The 21,091-nt window shown below is 36.6% G+C and overlaps 1 protein-coding gene across 1 annotated transcript in view; it reads left to right on the forward strand.

Moving 5' to 3' along the window:
- Nucleotides 1–987: 987 nt before the first annotated feature.
- The window catches only part of LOC122068713 (nudix hydrolase 3), a gene marked incomplete at its 3' end in the record, with an annotated part of 50,213 nt that continues 30,109 nt past the window's right edge, over nucleotides 988–21,091 (forward strand). Inside the window, exons 1-6 of the mRNA XM_042632593.1 lie at nucleotides 988–1,289; nucleotides 1,754–1,933; nucleotides 2,836–2,913; nucleotides 3,118–3,214; nucleotides 3,761–3,894; nucleotides 8,917–8,998. Of these exons, the coding sequence (XP_042488527.1) occupies nucleotides 1,210–1,289; nucleotides 1,754–1,933; nucleotides 2,836–2,913; nucleotides 3,118–3,214; nucleotides 3,761–3,894; nucleotides 8,917–8,998 (651 nt within the window). The remainder of the gene's footprint in view (nucleotides 1,290–1,753; nucleotides 1,934–2,835; nucleotides 2,914–3,117; nucleotides 3,215–3,760; nucleotides 3,895–8,916; nucleotides 8,999–21,091) is intronic.

The raw sequence follows: 21,091 nt of genomic DNA on the forward strand, positions 1-21,091 counted from the left end.
CTCTTTGTTGATGCTCACCCCCTCATTGGCCCTCGTGCTGACGTAGGGGTTGGATGACCAAGGAACGTTCCTTTCCCTTTACTTGATTTTCCTATTGATGAAAACGAATTCCTATTAAAGTTGTTTTTTGTATCAACTTAAAAGAAAAAGTAAAAGAAAAAAAAACTCATTTCTATATCAAATTGTATCCACAGCTGTTTTTCTTTTGGAGGGAAGAATAAAGATACAAATTTTGTTTTGTAATTGTTAAGGTTTGTTTGACATACCATATATCAAGTGGGGCCTAAAATCTATTCAATGGTCAGTCTCCAAATCATCATTTCATTCAAGGCTTAGTTTGATTATCAATAAATTAATAGAAAAAAAAAAGAGAGAGAAAAAGGTTTTTTTGACAATAGAGATAGACATAAGCCAATTTTTGTCATCATGATGTAATGATTGATTAGTGCATTATCGTTCTCTTCAAATTTGATTTTATTTTTTTCCCCTTTTCTATTCACTTCTTGACAACCAAACTAGGCTCAAATGGTTAAAAAGTGGAAGATGTTACTCTAGTTTTCACTATCATTTTTTATGGACATTTTACTAAGAACTTGAGAAATTGCCATCAAAATTTTCAAATGTCAAATTCCATTTTTATTCTTTGTACACTTTTGTTTTTGGGGGGAGGGGGTGGGGAGACCCAATTGGTATATATCAATGTGTGGCCCAACAGGAGGCCGAAGGCACACGAGGGTTGTACTGTATTTCCGAATCCATTGTGTCATCAGTGGGCAGCCCTACCTCTTTCTTCCTTGTTATATAACTTTTTAGAAAGATGATTTGCTGGAGAGTGTGGCTCCGATGCCACAAGAAGAGAAAATAACTGCCTCCATGAAATATAAACAGACGCCTCTGTAAATACTTGTTCCTTTTAGGTAAGATAATTGCTTCCTCTTGACTCTTGTGTTCCAGACCCTCACAGGAATCACTTCCCTAAATTTTTATTCCTTGTGCTAGATTCCCTATTCAAATCTTTTGGCCATTTCCTTTATTCGATTTGTATGTTATTTTTGAGATGGTAATCATCGAATCAGGTTCGTTGCGTGGTGCTTTAAGGTATATAAAGGACAAAATTTCCATCCTCCCATTGGTCATGCAGAGTTAGAAAACAAGAATTAAAATAAAGAGAGGGTGGGTTGGGGTTTGTCGTCATAAGCACCAATTGCAATGATGGCTGAAGCTCACGACGAAGAGCGCTTTGACGTCCTCACGACAACAGGTCAAAAAACTGGAATTTCAAAATCCAGGCGAGTTCCATTTCTCTCATTGTTAGTAGTTTCGATTGCTTCCTATCAAATTTGTTTCATTTCAACCACTTCTCTATGATTTCAGAGATCCTATAATCATAGTTTGATCGAGCTTCTCACACGAACTCTGATATAACTCTTTCCATGTTCCATAGCTTATACTCTGAATTTTTGAATGCAGTGTTCATTACTTGGTTATTAAAATTGATCATTATTATACTCAAAACAAAGCAGAATAATTGAAATTTATTGATTTTGTCGATGTAAATGAACATGTTCCAACTGGAATAATCGAGTAAAAATGATTTTTTCGTCTTAAAACTGTCTTTTTTTCCCCCCCCCCCTTTCTCCCACAATCTAGGTTAAAATGTCGAGTTGAGGTCTGCCTATTATATTGTTGATGGATAATTGCTAATTTTGTATGATTCTCTGGTTATAAATTTTTTGTTTTTGTTATTGTTCAGGAGTGAGGTTCATAGAGATGGAGATTATCATCGAGCTGTTCATGTGTGGATTTATTGTGAGAGTACTCAAGAGTTGCTTCTGCAGCGCCGAGCTGACTGTAAGGATTCGTGGCCGGGGTTGTGGGATATATCAAGTGCTGGCCATATATCTGCTGGTGATTCATCACTTGTATCTGCCAGGTAGCTAAAAGCATTGCCATGGTATGCTGGGGTAGTGTCTGTTTCCTTGGAATTACTAGTGTTTTGGGAAAGCTCCTACGGGCTCCTTTTTGTATACATCATAACTCGAAGAAACAGAAGAGTTTGTCATTGTATGCCCATTCATGTTTGCTTATTTACTGAATCCACACTGACTTCCTAGTACCCAGTGTTGTCCTCTCACTCTCTGTTACTTGCTCTTTCTATCCTTCCCAAATTCTTTTTTCCCCCCTTTAAAATAATAATAATCTGCTCATAGAAATGTAGCTACAAGATACATTTCTTCATTCTTAATGCTTTTATGTGTTTTCTATCTGAAGAGTACTCAACCTTTCACATGGATTAAGTAATGGTGACTTGTTCTTCATCGTATTGTTATCACACTTCCTTACTCTAAATTCTGATTTTAATGAAATTTTCTGAATGAGAATGATAGAGATGTGCATTTTTTTTCCCTTTAATTGCTATTAAATGTTATTTTCATTCGCTAATGCTGTTGTTAATGTTTTGAATTGGGAGAGATGATTTGAATTTAATTGTTTTGTCTGAAACTTTCAGTAGCATAAATAGTTGGTAACTTGTTTCCCAAGTCCCAACAATCAAATTCTCCTTTCAACAGTAGGATTGGGTAAAGGATCGTGCCATATTTTGTTTTGAGCTGATGTGTCAATATCCACTGCAGCTGTGTAATTTTCAAATATATTAACATGATATTAAGTTTTTGACTCTCTTGGAAATCCAAATTCGTTGAATGAATATTGTCTAATTTTCTATTTATTGTTTGACCTGATATATCATTTATGATTGTTGACACATAATGTATTTATGGTGGATCTGGTTTTGAAGTGACCTGTTCACTTTAACAAATGTTTGCATGCTTTCAGGAGGGAGCTTCATGAAGAACTAGGCATAGCTCTTCCAAATGATGCATTTGAATTGATTTTTGTTTTTCTTCAAGAATGGTTAGTAGATTCTGTTTATTTTGTGCTTGCATTTTCATCTTCTTCTTTGTATAATATGTTTGCACATTTATTTCCATGCTAGTTGATTTTTTTACCCCCCAAAAAAAAAAAAAATTCTGATTTTCATGAACAGCGTTTGGTACTTTGGACCACTCAATTCTGTCTATATGTTGACCTTCTAATTGTTTTATATGTTGAATGCAGTGTTATAAATGGTGGTAATTTTATCAACAATGAATTCAATGATGTGTATCTGGTGACGACTCTAGCTCCAATTCCTCTGGCGGCCTTTACTCTTCAGGTGAGAACTTTAAAGTTGGTCATAACACAGAGACATTGTAGAATTTCTTATTTGTATTCAATTGATTGGAGGCTTTTTAAAGTACTGTAAACTGGTGCCAATATAAATTATTGATTTAGAATTTCTATCCATGTGAATAGTAACCTATTGTATGTTTCACTCCTTCTATACATCACGGACAAGCAGCTTGATTGGTTCCAGAATCTTGAAGATTCTCTGGTTTATGCTCTAAATTTTGTTTTGAAATTAGAAGCATTTGGATGAATAGTTTCTTTACTTTTGTTGAAGGAATACTTTATCTTTACGCTATTTTTTTTCCGTCATAACTACTGTGGAGTAGCTTGCATGATATGCTGATTCTGAAAGTTGTAAACAGTTTTATGTTGTAAAATTTGTGCATTGTTACTCATTGTGTATGAAGAATGTTTTATATGAATCTATCTGCATGTATCTATTAAGACTTTTAACTTGGAGACTTCATTTTAGTCATCATAAAATAATTTCAACTGATGTGTCTGTTTGTTTTATCCATAAATAAAATTGTAGGAATCAGAAGTTTCTGCTGTTAAATATATTTCGTGGGAGGAATATAGAAGCTTACTTGCACAAGAAGATCATGAATATGTTCCTTATGATGTAAATGGGCAATATGGTCAATTATTTGATATACTTGCAAAAAGGTATGCCATTGAGAACTATCACAGAACTTCATTCTTAATTTTTCATTAAATATTTTTATCTCCAGTAAATTTTTTGCAAAGTCAGGACCATCCAATTCTTTTCTCCCACTTTATACATGGTAGCGTAAAGTGTTCAGAACAATAAAGGATAATAAATAGGGAAGTTCTTGAAATATGAACTGAACAATATGGGAAAATAAGAACAAAAAGTCCAATTTTCTGCATGGAAGAAAAGGAGTACTCTGCCTTTTTATTCTATGGTAGTAGACACCAATTGGGTCAGAATTTCAACAATAAATGAACAAAATGATTTCAGTGGATCCTAGAACCCTACATTGTTGTAAATTATGGGGAATTTTCTAGTTTATGTATTGCTTTGTTGCCTACAGTTTCTGGATGTTATTATTTGTCTATTAGTGTGTTTTGCTTGCAAGTGTCAATACGATATGGCTGATATCTATCGAGATTGGCCATGTTTATATGATACAAGTTCCAACATACGTATAGAATCAATATGGCTGATACAGTTCCGATATAGATGAATACAAACTGATATGGACTGCTACATTCAATACACAGTCTGCCAATACCTAAAAATCCCAGTTTTTTAAAAGGAAAACTTTTCCTATAATTTTTTGGCCAAAACCTAAGTGGATCACATCTACATTAAAAAAGAAGCGATTAAACAAATAAAAATTTGCATCAAAGCTCATCAAAGTGGAGATCTAACATCAAATTGGGGGATTGAAGTATGTTAAAAATTGGATTTTTTTTCTTCTTGTTTTTGCCAAGTATCACATCTAAACTGAAAAACTGACCTAGATTTAGATCATCTTGAATGATATGCGATCTATAATATATAATTATATATTTTTTTAAGTACTTATTATTAGTAGTTAGTAGTTACATTTTACTTTAGATTTGTTTAATGTGTTATTAGTAGAGTAGTAGTATGGTTAATGTATATACTTAATTTATGTTATTTAATACTTAGTAGTATTTTATACTTGCATATTGCTTGATTTGGTTGGACCTTTAGGGGTTTAAGCCATTGTCATAATACACAAATCGATGTCCCCCCCTTCAAATCTTCTTGCTTAATTATTTTCTATTAATTATTTGTAGGTTTGGTATTGCACTTGTTAATGAAGATTGAATCACATAGATGCCGTGAAACTAGAGATAACTTGACATTAGATACCATTATTTATTTCTTATTTATGGTGTACAAGGCTTAAAACACTTGTTTTGCATGTATTATAAGCAAAGATTTAATTGTTGGTATCCGACGGGTGATTTTTAGAGATGTATCATATCGTATTGGAGAGATGTAATATGTGCTAAAGATACACATGGTAATGGTTAAGAAATGCATGGATGTGCTTAAAATACATAAAAAATACAGTTTTGAAGCTTAAACACCTTATTATGCAATAATGCAATATGCATATATATATATATATATATCAGCTTAAACACCTTATTATGCAATAATGCAATATGCATATATATATATATATATCAGCTTGATGTAAGGATTTGAGTCATTTTTATCTAATCTAGTGATGCAAAAAGAAAAAAAAGAAAAAGAAAAAAAGAGACCCACAACTTCACCTTTTTTAGCATAAATCTGTTTTGATCCATGATTTGAGTTTTTTAAACCCCCAAAACTTGTTGAAATTTGAAGATCATGGTCTTTTTTACGTTAGATGGTTTCCCCCCCCAACTTAGATCAAAGAGAAAAACAAGTTTCTGAGGCTTTTGGTTACTCTTGGTTTCGTATCTCGCCCATGGTTTCAGTTTGCAGGTTTAAAGGAGGTGTATCAAGTGTATCTTATCTGTATGTTTTGGACTGTATGGGATGGTATCAGTCCCTTATCGAATTTCAGTTGATACAATTTTATTTTTGAAAAAAAAGTATCGTATTGATACCCACCCACTGTTACCAATAAGTATCAGCCAATACAATTCGATATGCATCGATACTTAAAACCCTGATATAAGCATATCCATGCGTATCAAAGCATATCGAGCATCTCTCTGATACATCTCTTAAAACCAACTTCCGATATGCTGCCCGATACTGATACTTGTCACCTTGATTGGATATCCATACCCTCTGGATTTATAGTAATTTTGTGTCACCTAGCTTGAGTTGGGGCTTGGGCCTAAGTTGACTTAGTTTACATGTTGAATAATACTGTTAATAACATGATTAGTTTACATCATCTTTAGTGCCTACATGAAGATTACTTGTATATATTTCTGGTGGTGTGAAGAGTTATTTACTTTCATACTTGGAAAGGCATTTTTATATTTTTTTGATCATGAGAGGACTTTTTTGGTTTTTGCTACCCCAAAAGAAACAATAATTTTCTAATATAATTACAGTAATCTTTTAGTATACTGTTCATTTCTAGAATCTGCATATTGGAAAGTCAAACCTAACTAAACAGCCTCATGTACTTGGTTGAAACTGAAATAGTAGATGAATTGCTTTGCTCTGGAAATTGGGTATTCCATAAAGCTAGAAGCCCTGGTGAATGAGCTGCAGCTCAACCCCATTCCTGGAGTAAAATTAAGATAGGCCTAAGACTTGAATCCAGGTATAGCCAAGGGCCTATAATTGTAGCATAAATTAGACGTACAGCTGGATTACCATGTTGGCTGCCCTGCTTACTAGTTAGTATTATCCATTTTGTCTAGGTCGAGTAGAGACCTTCTTGGTTGCTCTAACGAATCATTGAAGAAATAGTTGTCAGATCAACCAATCTGTTGAATTAACAAATTCATGAGTGATGCAGTCTCTAATCTATAAGAGTCAGTTGGAAACTGTTATTCATCTATTATGACACTGCTCATTTACCACCAATGTATCCGTATGCTGATTTGAGGACTGGAAAAGATATGGACTTAACTGGGGAGGAAGAATGCTGTGGAACCATCATCTCTGTTCTTCTGCATTATGAAGGAAACAAATGGTGCTGGGGACTACTGTTTTCTAGGAGTCACCAGTAAAAATGAATGTGCCTAAGTGGGCTCTCTACTTGTTAAACTTGTCTTCTAACATAACTTGTTATCTTGGGAGGGTTCTATGGTAGTTCTATCCTTTTGTGCTTCATCTGTCCTGTATGGTGTATTGGTGTTTATCTGTTCATGCTTCTTGTGTACTCTTGCCCATTCTTCGTATTGATGTATGGTTTGAATTCTCTCTGTCTCAGAAAAAAAGAAAAAAAAAGAAAAAGGAAAAAGAAGAAGACAAGAAAAGGAAAAAAAAAAAAGTGTGAACTTCTAAACTGTCTTTTAGTCATTGTGAGGTGGGTATTGGGTGGTAGCTTATGACAGACGGTTTCATGTGATATGTTCATGCTTTACCAATTCTTCCCATCTAACTTCTATGTTCTACAGACAGTGTGTGAGCCTAGATGTATGAATGGAAGTATACGATATAAACTCCTATTTCTACTTTCAATATGATACATAGGTTGAATAAAGTGTGGCTAAAATGGAAAATAATTTTGGTTAATGGTTTGAGGACTCGGTTTTCTGCATGGTTTTGGGCAGGCTCGAAACTGAGATTTGGTGAGATCTTGGCAAAACCATGTTTTTTTCTGACAGCAAGTCTCGGGGTTGGGTTTCGTTGGCCATATGGCCAAGTTAGGTCCCGAAACTTGTCATTCAGCCTATTTAGGCCTTCTAAACACAGAGGAAACATTAGATTTGAAAATATAAAACCCAAAATGGTAGTTTGACTTTAGACCATATGTTGGTAGTCTACACTGTTTACGATCTCTACCCTAGGCTATTCCACACAATTTTAAGCACAACTAGAACACATATAAATAATATAATTCAAGTAAAACAACTTAAATAAGCATTAGGAATTAAGAGACATCAATTATTCACAACTTAAATAAGCTGTGAATCCACTTGCTCCAATTTCCCTTGGGTGTGAATTGGCAAAAATTTACACCAAAAACCAAAATTGGGGCTTTTATTCAAAACAGGCCAAAACTTGCGAGTTCACCTTTGACCCAGTCTCTTCCAAAATGGAGTATATATATCACATGGGTTAAGTGGTTTTGATTGCGGTACCACGAAACGAGAAATTGGGCTGAGATTTCGGTGAGATGTCAAAATCTCGTACGAGATTATGTATTATTTGTGTGTCACCTTATGTCTCGACTCTCGTCTAGAGATCTCCGAAACTGAGAAAATATCGAGATCTTACGAGTTCTCGAAGCATGTTTTGGTTTAGGGTATCCTTTGCCCTTATTGGATAATTCAAAAAAAAGAAAGAAAAGAAAGTAAAAGTAAAAGAAAAAAGAAAAAAAATGAAAAGAACAATTCCTCAATCAAGCAGATACAAATGAATATGTGAATATGTGATATAGGTAGGCACTACCGGCAGTCACAACTCATTTACTTCTCTGTTTCATCTTTTGTCTGTAATAGATGATTGTTATCCATACATTTTTCTTGACTAAGGAAAAATTTTCATTCGATAGTGCCGTATTGTAATCTTTGATTTTTTTTTTTTTTTTTTTCGTAAGTTTCCTTTTTATTTTTCTGTTACTGGTTTGGAGCGGGCCTTGGTGCAATGGTAAGATTGCTCCATTGCGACCTTGTGATTGTGAGTTTGAGTTGGGAAACAGCCTCTCTGCGAAGTGGGGGAAGGCTGTGTATAATATGACCCTCCACAGACCCCACAATGGCAGGAGCCTTGTGCACTGGGTATGCCCTTTTGTCATTGGTTTGGAGAATTACCTTTGTTTCCATTGATAAAAAGAAAAAGAGAAAGAAAGGAAAGGCTGTGAACATGGGTTTCAGTGTCTGACATGGCAGCTCCTGTGAAAATTACATAGGATTAAATAGTAAAATAAGTATCTGTATTGGTGTATGTCTGCTATATGAAAAATGGTGTCGTTGTAATTTGTAGCTGACCATTTATATAGTTCCCCCCCCCCCCCCCCAAAATCTAATTTCGTGTGTATATTCTAATCTAATTTGACATTTCTGTAGGTACAATTATAATACGGAGGCTCGGTGTTTGAGTCTGCAGAAACAGATTTCTCGCTTTTCTCCAGTTTGTATTGATCCAGAGGTATGTATTGTTCTTCTTCTGTATACTAATCTCACTAATTTCATCATTATCAGAATCTCAGCTGATTGTTTTTTGTTAATTCTTTTGATTCCCGCCTTGAGATTTTGTGTTGGATTAAGTTCTTTCTGATCTTCTCGGATGGTTAGCCAGGTCTCTGATCCTCCTTAACTTGGAATTGGATGTTCACAACTCAATAGTTCTAGATATAAGATTACAAAGCTTATGTAAGTGTAACAGAGGATACAAAGGTGAAGATAAACTTGTTTCAAAACATGTATATTATTGATTTCTGCTAAGCAAAGCAAAAAATTTCATTCATATGTAAACAAAAATGTTTATCTGGAGATTGTAATAATATCAAAGGTTAACAAATCAAAGAAGAAGAAAGGTGGAACCAAGACTGAGGTTGTTTAGATAGAATACGATAGAGAGTGAATGCTCCTATCGTCCACTAGCTCTCTCCTTTATATTTGATAGAATCAACTTTTAGTAGGAATTCAACTAAGAGTCTAAGACGAATTACAATGAGTCTGAGAGCAATTACAATAGAAGAGACTAACTACCTAAGTCTAATTGCAATAGGAAATAACTAAATAACCAAAGAGACAATATGGTACACGTCCTATGGAAAACCCATGGAATAGAACCACAATACACATTTTAACACTCCCCCTCAAGCTAGAGTATATATATCTCCCTTACCCAGCTTGGAACAACCACTTAGAAACGTAGGCCCGGACAACACCTTAGTGAATATATTGCCAAGTTGTTCGCCGGTAATGAGAAATGGAGTCGAAATCAGATTTTTGCATAAATGCATTCCTTAATCCTTACAAAATGACAATCAATTGCAATATGCTTAGTCTTCTTATAGAAAACCGGAATATTGTAAATATAAATCGTAGCTTGATTATCACAGTATATCTTCATAAGTTTAGCAACTGAGAACCCCAATTTTTGAATGAGATATTTCAACCACATTAGTTACGTTGCAGAATGTGTCATAGCTCTATATTCAGCCTCTGCACTCGACCGAGCCACAATAATCTGTTTCTTACATTCACAAGATTACCTCCAACAAAAGTGCAATATCCAGTAGTAGACCAGTGATCATCGGTAGCACCAGCCCAATCAGCATAAGAATAATTCAGTCAATAAACAAGACCTTTCCCAGGAGCACGTATAAGATATCACAGGATGCGGCAAGCAGCATGCCAGTGTGCTTGTTTAGGATTCTTCATAGATTGACTAACAATTCCAATGTTAAAGGAAATATCGGGACGAGTAACTGTAAGATTAATAAGCTTCTCGACCAGCCTTCTGTATAGATGTTATCCATTTTTTTTTTAATTTTTTATATCATACGCCCCAATTTCAGATTAGGATCCATAGGGTTATCAACGGGCTTATAGCCCAACATGCCAGTCTTATATAGAAGAACAATGACATATTTCCTCTTAGACAAACTGACACCCTTCTTGTAACAAACAACTTTAATCCCCAAGAAATACCTGAGCATCCCTAAGTCTTTCATGTGAAAAATGCTGGTGTAGGTATGCCTTAACATCTTTAATGCTAGAAGAGTCATTAGAGATGATTAAATCATCAACATATGCAGCAAGATGACAAATAAAAAACAGAGTGATCAGAGAAGCACCGAGTGAACCCATAACCCAAGGATTAAAGTATCGGTATCGGTCGTCGTGTCGGTCGGCTAAAATTAAGATACGTATCGGAGGGTATCGTATCGTATCGGAGATACGCTAAAGATATGCACATAAATGGATATGAAACATTTTTTTATACACATTTACATAAAAAAATAGTTAAAAAAAGTTATATATAACATGTATTATGCATAAATAGTAAATTGAGAGTATCGCACTAAGAATCCAAGGTTTGTAATTGTCCCATAAATGTAAAATCCTTGTTCTCAACTTTGATTTCCACTTTAGTTAGAGAGAAAAATGGTTGGCAGCAACTTTGGAACAAAAACACCTCAAAAAATTATGTTTTTCTAAAAAATTACCCATTTTGGCAATTTTATGACCGTATCGGTGTGTATCGGTCGATACATACCGATACGCACCGATACGTACCAATACATACCGAAACGTACATTTCACTTCAATTTTGAATTTTTCACAGAGTATCGGTACGTATCGGTGAGTATCGGTGCGTATCGGTGGTGTATCGGTGCGTATCGGTGGTGCATCGGTGCGTATCGGTGTGTATCGTAGGATACGTATCGATACATAAGGGTTTTAAAATTTTCATGATACGTATCGGTATGTATCGTGCCGATGCCTACCGATACGGCACGATACGCACCGATACTTAAAACCATGCCATAACCTCTAATAGCTTTATTGAACTTATCAAACCAGGCACGAGGAGACTATTTCAGGCCAAAAATAGCCTTGTGAAGATGGCAAACCTTAGAGGCATTCTCCCTCTTGAGCAATATACCTCAGAGGTTATTCCATATATATCTCTTCCTCAAGATCACCATAAAGAAATGCATTTATTATTTTATACCTAGCTGAAATAGAGGTCAATCAAGGTGATACGAACACGAACATAATTAAGGTGAGCCACTAGAGAGAGTTTCAAAATAGTCGATGCTATACGTCTGAGTGTAACCTTTGGCAACCAAGCAAGTTTTCATTTGCTCAACCGAACCATTTGGTAGGTACTTACTGTGTACACCCAACAACACGTCACAAGCTCCTTTCTTGGGTTAAATAGTAATAGGCCATGTCTGACGATCTAATAAGGCATCCATTTCAACCTCTATAGCATTTTACTAACTAGGATGCGACGAAGCTTCCTGGTGATTTTAGTAGATACTGACATAGTAGATAAAGACAAAGCAAATTTGTGGAGTAATGGTGGAAGATGTGACACCATAACAAATTGAGAAACTCGATAAACAATATCAGACTGTTGAGTAAAGGTGTGAGTACCTTTATGAAGAGAAACTGGCAAGTCAGGAGAGAGAGGATCCCTAGGAAAAGGGTTTGATGAAGTAGAGGGTGGTAGTTGGGGCCACTGAAGTTGACTTGGGACAACGCTTGTAAACCTGTAATTGCTTAGGTGGAGAACTAGTAGAAGGGGAGTAGTAAGGGGAATTAGTTCAGCAATAGGTGGAGAAATAAGAACATCAGCATCCATTTGACAACTCTTAGTAGAGAAATATGTTGTAGTTTAAAAAAATGTAACACCAGCACTGATAGTGTTTCCGTGTAATGGGATCATAACACCAATAACCTTTCTAAGTGTGAGCATATCCAAGAAACACACACTTGGTAGCATGCAGGAATAGTTTATCAATACTCGGGTGAAGGTTGTGAACAAAAAATATACAACCAAACAAATGTGGGGGCAAACCAAATAGAGAAGATTTGGGAAACACCACAGAAAAGGGTGATAGGTTAGCAAGAACAACAAATGGCATGCGATTTATTAAATAACAAGCAATATAAACTACATCATTGCAGAATTAAATACTTGGGAACATGCATATGAAATATCAGAGGACGAGTGACCTCTAGCAAGTGCCGGTTTTTTTGCTTAGCCACACCATTCTGTTGGGGAGTATAATTGCAACTAGTTTGATAGATCATTCCATGATTAGGACAACAACAAACAACAACAGATATTTCATGTTGGGTATATTCTAAAGCATTATCAAAACGAAAAACTTTAGTTGACACACCAAACTGAGTCTCTATTTCAGAATAAAATTGTTTAAAGTTAAATAAAAATTCATTACGCTCCTTTAATAGATATAACCATGTCATCCGAGAAAATCGTTTACAAAGGTAACAAAATAAACAAAATCTAATCGACTCTTGACATGACATGGACCCTGCACATCGGAGTGAACTAAGGATAACAAAGAAATTTGAGAACATCGTGAGATGAGAATGAGTTATGGTGATTCTTTCCAAGCTCACATGCTTCACACACAAGATAAGAGATATTTTTGCAACTGGGAACCATAATTTTTGACGTTTGGAAAGAGAAAAATGTCCCATCGATAATGCAACTGAAGAGGAGAGGACACACTAGAGGTAGCAGATGCAACTGTAGGATTGGTCAAAGTAATAAAGGTCATCCTTTTCACGCCTCCACCAATCGTCTTCCTTGTTTGGAGATCCTTGAAAACACAAGTAGGATAAAAGGTGACTGATCAATTTAATGATTTTTTCAATTGACTAACAAAAATAGGATTTAAAGGTTAGTTAGGTGTGACACCCAAGAATACGGCAAGTGTACCGAACCGACTTGGGAGATCGGTGATGTGTCTCAGCAAGAAAGTAAGTACCAGGGGTGTTTGAGAGATCAGTGAGGTATGCAAACTTTAGTCCCACATTGCTTAGAGTGAGGTTGTTGGGCTAGTTGGTAACCTTTACCTTCCTTAACATGGCACGACGCGTTTTAAAGCCTTGAGACCTATGAGTCAAAGAGGACAACATTGGCTAAGGTTAATGGGGCTGAGGCATTACAAGTGGTATCAGAGTGGACATCGATAGCGTGTGGAGCTGTAGGAGGGACGCTGTGCTCAAAGGGGGGAGACTGTGACATCCAAGAATACAACAAGTGTACCGAACCCACCTGGGAGATCGGTGAGGGTGTGCAAACTTCAGTCTCACATCGCCCAGGGGGAGGTTGCTGGGCTAGTTGATAACCTCTACCCTCCTTCATATGGCACAACGCATTTTAAAGCCTTGAGGCCCATAGGCCAAAGAGGACAATATTGTGCCAAGGTTAATGGGGCCAGGGCATTACATTAGGAACACGAAGAACATAATTTAGCATAGGAAAATAAGGTAAAGAGACACAACTAGAAGTGGACACCTGAGTAGAGAAGCCATCGACGAGTATGACCTAGAGGGTGTTTAATTTTCTAAAAGGAAGAGAGGACATGGCACTTACCATTCATATGAGAGGTGGCACTAGATTAAAAGACCCAAGGTGTGGAGGAAGAAGAGGCAAGGAATGCATCGGTACCTAAGTGAGCAATGGTAGCAGTAGATGTAGATGTCTCAAATTTTCTGAATCCGTTCTCTAACTGATTTAATTCATCTCTTAATTTAGAGGTATATTGACTACCTCCAAATATAGAAGCATGATTGGCATCAGAAGGCGACACTACTATAGGATTCTTATCAGAAGTGACAGTGTTAGCAGATAGTTGTCGATCCCACTCTGGCATACCTGGCTTTGCCCAACACGTAACAATATGATTTTTCTTCCCACAGTGTGTACATGGACGCATGACTTTACCCAATGGCTGTTGTCCTTTTCCTTGATCACCACTACGACCTTTGCCTCTCCATTAACCATGACCTCTACCAGGAAAACGAATACCACTTCCACGACTGCTACTGTTTGAAACAAAAGCTTGAATTCTATTTAGGGCAAGTTGAGTCAGATTTGGTGAAGGAGGGAGACATAGTACTTTGAATCTGACAGAAAGCCTCATTCATGGATAGTATCTTATGGCCTGCAAGTATTTGGCTTTTGATGGGTTGAAGATTAGAGCCTCAACCAGACAAAAATTTAGCAACTAAGAATTCAACACGTTGAGACTTCAGGACTTCAATGCCAATAGATAGAGGTTGTTACATGTTGAGTTCCTATCATACGCCTTTTAAAGAACTATAGTAGTCGGCAACAGACTTTCCCTTTTGCTTGAAGGACACAATTTTCTCATACAAAAAATACCTTGGTTGTATTTTTGTCTTAGAGAAACTCTCTTTGAGATCATCCTGGACACCCTTGGCTATGGTGGGAAACATATATATTTTTTTTTTGATAGGTGACTTGTATGTATTAAGTAAAAAGAAAAATATAAAAATACAGATTAAGGCAAACCCCTATAACCTTCTTTGGGCAGACCAAAAGAAAGGTTGAGAGGTCCCTAAATCAAACAAGACAAGCCCTGTAACAGTTCATCTAATATAGAAAGAAAAGCTTTAACAATTAGGAAAAGATGCTATGAAAGAGTTAAGTAGCCCAATCATGGGAGCGAAGAAAGTATGTGGCACTTTTCATGCGATGACTCTTCCGCAGAAAGCTTCTCACTATTGGATGGGTCAGGTTTCTAAAGACTTCAGGGCCACTATCCTCATTTGACTCTGATGCTTCCTTTGAAAAATCCGAATGTATACCCTCTATATTATCAACTTGATGGGTCACCTCCACACTGTGGTTTAATTTAACTTGATCTATCACCTTCTCACTATGATTCAACTTTGTCTCTTCCTCTGAAGAAATAACGGAATCTACAAGATTCTCAGCTACCTTGAAATAAGTCGCATTTGCTACAGATTTGGGAGTCAAATCTTCAATCTATCTGCCATTATCCTCTCCATTTGCCACGTCAACATTGTCTCTTTTAGGAATATTCTCCACCAGATTTTTTGAGGAAGGCAAAACCGTGGTCAAATGATTAGTATAAGAGATTTCCTTGGCTGAGACCCCCCTTTTGCTTAATAAAGTATGTTGACTTTGCCACCTCATCATCTAGCCGACCTTCAATGTCAAGAGAATTCTGGATAAGGTTCAAATTGGAGAAAATATCACATCCCTTGGTGCATTCCACGACCTCAGACACTTCTTCATTAGAATTTGAATTCTTACTAACTTTGTCCTCGTAATTAGGAGAAAAAAAAGGGATTGATTGGCCTTCAATCCTAATCGGTTCATTAGAAGAAATAAAATTCAAATCCTGTGCTTCCTCCCCTGATTTTTCTCCAAAGAGGGAGCCAACGTATCTTGATGAGGAAATTCCTCATTTGAAAATCTCCCCATCAATACCCCATTATTTACGCCATTAATATATGGAATAATTTCCAACTCACCTTCCTCCAAATCCTCCTTCCTATTTGCTAGTGAGATATCCTTATTGCACACCAAAATATTCTCTTCCTCAATTGCCAACACATTTGAGTAAACCAAGTTGAAACCCGAATCCACCTCAGCAATATATTGACCTTCCAAAACTTCTTCCTCATAAATCTCATCCTCCTCATCCTCAGTCAAGGACTCTTTTGAAATTGAAATTGAAATTGAAATTGGCACCTCTTCGGTCAACCCTTCAAGGAGAGAGAAAGCATTAACATGGGTAACTGATTCCTCTCTGATTGGAATCTTTTTACCCCAAAATCTGCCATAAATGAATCCTTCCTTGTCTACTCCACTTTTTTCAAAATTCAAACTTGAATTTGAACTCTGGATAATTGTAGGGCTGGATTCCTTGCTCAGGTCACTACTCTTGTGCAAAGAAGGTCCACCATTCTCAGTTGACAGTGTAGGCTCTCCACTATCTTCCTTCTTTCTCCAAACTGGTTTTGTTTTCTGATTTTGTTGAACCACCGGAGCTCCGCCACAATGTTCCACCGAATGGCCAAAAACATTGTAGAAATTGCACCTAGGAGGCTTCCAATCATATCTAATCTCTTGATTAAAAATGTGACCTTCTTCATCCTTAATAGCTACAACAGAAGGTAGTTCTTCAGAAGCATTAACTTCAACACACAACCTAGCAAAAGATAATCTCTCCAATGTCTTAGTCCTCACATCTGAAGAAATTGGATGCCCAATAACACTCCCAATAGCACTTAATGCCTTTGGAGACCAGACTTGAATGTGGTGGGAAACATGACATTGCCAGGCCATAGAAGGCTCCATACAATTCCACAACCAACAAAGTACTGTGGCATTGTCCGCTATCCATTCAGAATACTTAGTAGCAGTTGTAGCACGTGGGTGTTTAGTCAAAAAATCAATTTCCCGCTTGGCGGTGATATAAACTGTGGCTTGGTTAAGGGAACGCACCATAGCCGTAGCGAAAGCGAGTCTTCATAGGGCAATTGTCACTGCTTATGGACCCGAACCTGGGTGATCTATCCATGACCAGGATGAAGCTTGGGTGAAACTAAGTGGAGGTCCAAACCGACTGATGTTGAAGAATCAGTGGATGAGTTGTGGTTAGGGGTGAAATGCCACCATATTTCGATTGTTAATACGATATAGAAGGACCGCTACTACAAGCAGTACTACACCTTTGATCGTGAAATATCGATTGCTTGTTGAACCCTGTGAATCGCGTGAAAGTAGGATACTCCAAATTCGGGGGTCAAAGAGTTTCATAAAACGTTCTAACCATCTGAGCCCAGAGAAGATAGTTGGATGCACCACTAAGCTTGATATATGTAATTTGGACAGTAATGGAGTACCCTGAGGGTTTTGAATCACCCATGACAGTTTAACAGTATCAAATATAACCAGATATAAACACAGATAACCAGCAACAAATAACCAACAAGGTAACCTCTGAGATCAGATGAAAGTAGACGACAGAGGTCTAGGATAACCTTTCTAATGGTTCCCCAAACTTGGGAGGATATAATATGTGACGTAGGGATAAAAACACCACAATATCATCCTGATCAAAGTAGGCAGTAGTAACCAGAGAAGAAGAAAAGAAATTCTGAAAACAGAAAACCCAATTTTGGGGTGATTTCTGTAGTCAGTATAAAAAAGTTTCATATGGACCCTAAATCCCTAATTACCATCGGAGGTGGCTTTTTTATGGGAGAAGTAAACCCCCAAAGCTCAGCAAATTCCAAATGGACAGATTCATAGCAGAGGCCAATCTTGATTAGTAAAAAAAGAGGCCTGAAAAACAGAGCCCTACTGCCAGCATATGGAGATAATATTCTCCTACAGATTCAATCCTTGGATTAGACTTAAAGGTGGGACCGACTGTTCCTTATCCATGGGGCAATAATGCCCTAAAACCTAGAGATAATTTGCTGGTTGAATATATTGATATGAACAGATCAAAAGCTACCTTCACCCAAAAAAAAAAAAGAAAAAAAAGAAAAAAGAAAATAAGATCAAAAGCTACCAAAATTTCCAGAAGAAAACAGAGTATCGGCAGCGGCTATTGAGATGTAACTCGATCCTTGTAACTTTGTAAGTAGATATCTCCATGGTTTTAGTATTGCATGTAGAATATAGGAAGGAAACCCTAGTTTATATCCGTATAATCAAACTAGGGTTTCATGAATTAGGTATGGTAGCATAGTTTGCTGCAAACCAATGATGAAGATCCTTTTGGACAATCAAAGTATCAAACCAGAAATTGAATAAGAGAGAGGGTGAGACTAACGAAGCCCTGATACCATGTCATACTATCAAAGCTTAACAAATCAGTGATGAAGAGAAGAAGAAGAAGAAGAAAGGTGGAACTGAGACTTTGGTGGTTAAGCTAGAACATGATAGAGAGTGAATTCTCCTATCGTCAACTGGCTCTCTCCTTTATAGTAAATAGAATAAGCTCTTAGTAGGAGTTCTACTAAGAGTTTAAGACGAATTAAAATGAGTCTAAGAGCAATTACAGTAGAAGAAAATAACTACCTAAGACTAATTACAATAAGAAATAACTAAACAACGAAAGAGACAGTAAGGCTCTGTACTGTAATGATTCTGTTTTTTAAATGTGATTCTGGGTCTGGCACACTTTTTTTTTGGAGCAATTCTGCGTCTTAAATACTGTATGGTAACGCAACAAAAAAAAAATGATTTTGTAACATGGAAGAAACAGAAACCTGTATGGTTCGCACTTAACTGAATCATTTCTGTTAGAAACCAATATTTACATAAAATTCCATCTACACCATGAGTACCAAAATTGTGATCAGTGATCTTAAGAAGGAGTAAGCACAAGCAGTAGAGAAGAAGATCTTCCTCTCTTTGGATCCTACTCTCAAAGTCAAATTTCTGCAGCATTAATCTACATAAACTGTACGCTATCTCTTGCACTATAAAGTTATTATATGATATAATATCCTAAAATGATTGTTTCATGGCTCCAATTGATGGATGAAACTCATGGAATCATATATATATATATATATATATGAGCTATCTCCTCAGATTATATGCCAATATGTCAATACTGTTTAGATGGTTAAGAAAAATCAAAAGCTAATACTTAAGCCATTACATTATTTACATAAAATACTTTGAATACATATATTTGATGAATCTGTCTCCCTAGAATCCCAAAAATAAGAACTGTTTCTCCGTAAAAATACCCTAAAAATTAACAAAGAATTTCTAATCACCTTAACATCATTATGCTCCAAATTTAATCTTGTTAGACTTGGGCAAGAGCCTTTACAAGGCCCAAATCAGTGAGTGTTGGGTCAGGCCTGGGATCATTAAGCTAGTAGCACTTATCCTCCTGACATTAACTATGCCATCAGGAGCCTTATATCTTTCAAACATTAATATGCAATGCAATAGAAACATCAAGGAGACAACAGCTACACGAACAGAGCAACAAAAACAAGAACCTGCATTAACTATCTTAATTTTAATTAACTTCAAATGGCATTCTAGTTCCCAATTTATTGAAAACAGCTCAAATATGATAGAAGATTAGAATGACAGTTACAGAATTTCTTGCAAATTCCCACCATATCGTTACATGTATACTAGTCCAAGTAACAAGAATGCAAGAAGTGACCTGATGTCTTAGTCAAAATCTATTACATTTTCGGGAAAACTAAAACTAACCAAAGATGAACTTGGACCACTTGGCTGAAAATAATGAATCTTAAATCTACCAAGAACCTAGCATAGTACCACATCAGTGGCTGAATATTATAGAACAGAGGATCCATTTGAGATGACTTAAGTCAAAGAGAGACATAAGGCATAAATTGACATATAATTGCATCCACAGAAAAATGCAAAAAAAGAATCTGCTGGGACAAATCAACAAATCTGCAGAATGAGACCTCACTGCAACTTCAAACCTTGACCAAGAGAGAGAGAGAGAGAAAGAGATCAATCCTACCTCGCTGACGGCAGATCTGCTTCGTCTTCGTACACAGTGGCTGCAACAAACATCTACCTGTTGGAACAACAAAATAAACTGCAAAACAAGAAAAAAAAATCAAGAGAGAGAGAGAGCTTCACCCCACCTCACTGATGGCAGATGGCTGACGGCAGATGGCAGATGGAAGATTGACAGACGTAGAAGAGTATGCAGTGTTCTTGCTTCAGTTTCCTTCACTGAGTTCTGTACACTTCTCTACTCTGGCTGTTGCAAAAGAAAAGAGGGTAATAGGGTTTTGATCAGCCCTATTGTTATGCTTTGAGGGTAAAGTACAGATTTACCTCTCTTAACTTAAGTCACTCATATGATTCCGCGCCTTATGCTCATAATCGATTCTGAGAATGAAAAACAAGCTTTTCATGCTCCGAAAAAGGAACTTCAAAACCTTAAAAGTGTCCCGTTCATTTCAAAATAACAAGAAATTGAACCGGGCTTACCATACAGTTTTTGCCCCATTTCAGTTCCAAAAAAATGGAAAAACAAAAAAATCCATTTTTTAGAACGTTGTAGTATAGAGCCTAACTTAACTAATTATAACTCAGCTATTAAATATTCCCATGGAATATAGCCGACCCCATTTAGTAGGGATAAGGCTTAGTTGAGACACTACCCCATGGAATATCCTTGGAACGGAACCACGATACACACTTTAACAGAGATTTGACTGAAACAAAAGGAGCAAGACGGTTATGTGCCTATATAATCAAAAGAAAATAGAATCAATATGCATTTTGAGGAGGGAAAAAAATTAGGCATAGTAAATTAAGAGCGTACTCCTTATTGGGAAATATCTACATTTTCCTAAAGATGTTATGATGTTGAAGTGTGTGAAAGCATGGAAGAAGCGAAGAATGTAACGCTTCGGCCCCATTAACCTTGGTACAATATTGTCCTCTTTGGCCCATGGGCCTCGAGACTTTAAAACACGTTATGCCATGTTAAGGAGGCTAGAGATTATTAATTAGCCCAGTAATCTCTCCCTAGACGATGTTGGACTAAAGTTTGCACACCCTCACCGATCTTCCAAACCCCCGGTACTTGCCATGTTCTTGGTGGAGACACTTCACCGATCTCCCAGACGGGCTGGTACTTGCGTATTGTTGGGCGTCACAAAGAATTTGTGTGCTATTGCTAAAACTATTTATATGCTTTGTCGAGGGCATATCAAT

This window comes from Macadamia integrifolia, unplaced genomic scaffold (assembly GCF_013358625.1).
Source record: "Macadamia integrifolia cultivar HAES 741 unplaced genomic scaffold, SCU_Mint_v3 scaffold453, whole genome shotgun sequence".
Taxonomy (NCBI): domain Eukaryota; kingdom Viridiplantae; phylum Streptophyta; class Magnoliopsida; order Proteales; family Proteaceae; genus Macadamia; species Macadamia integrifolia.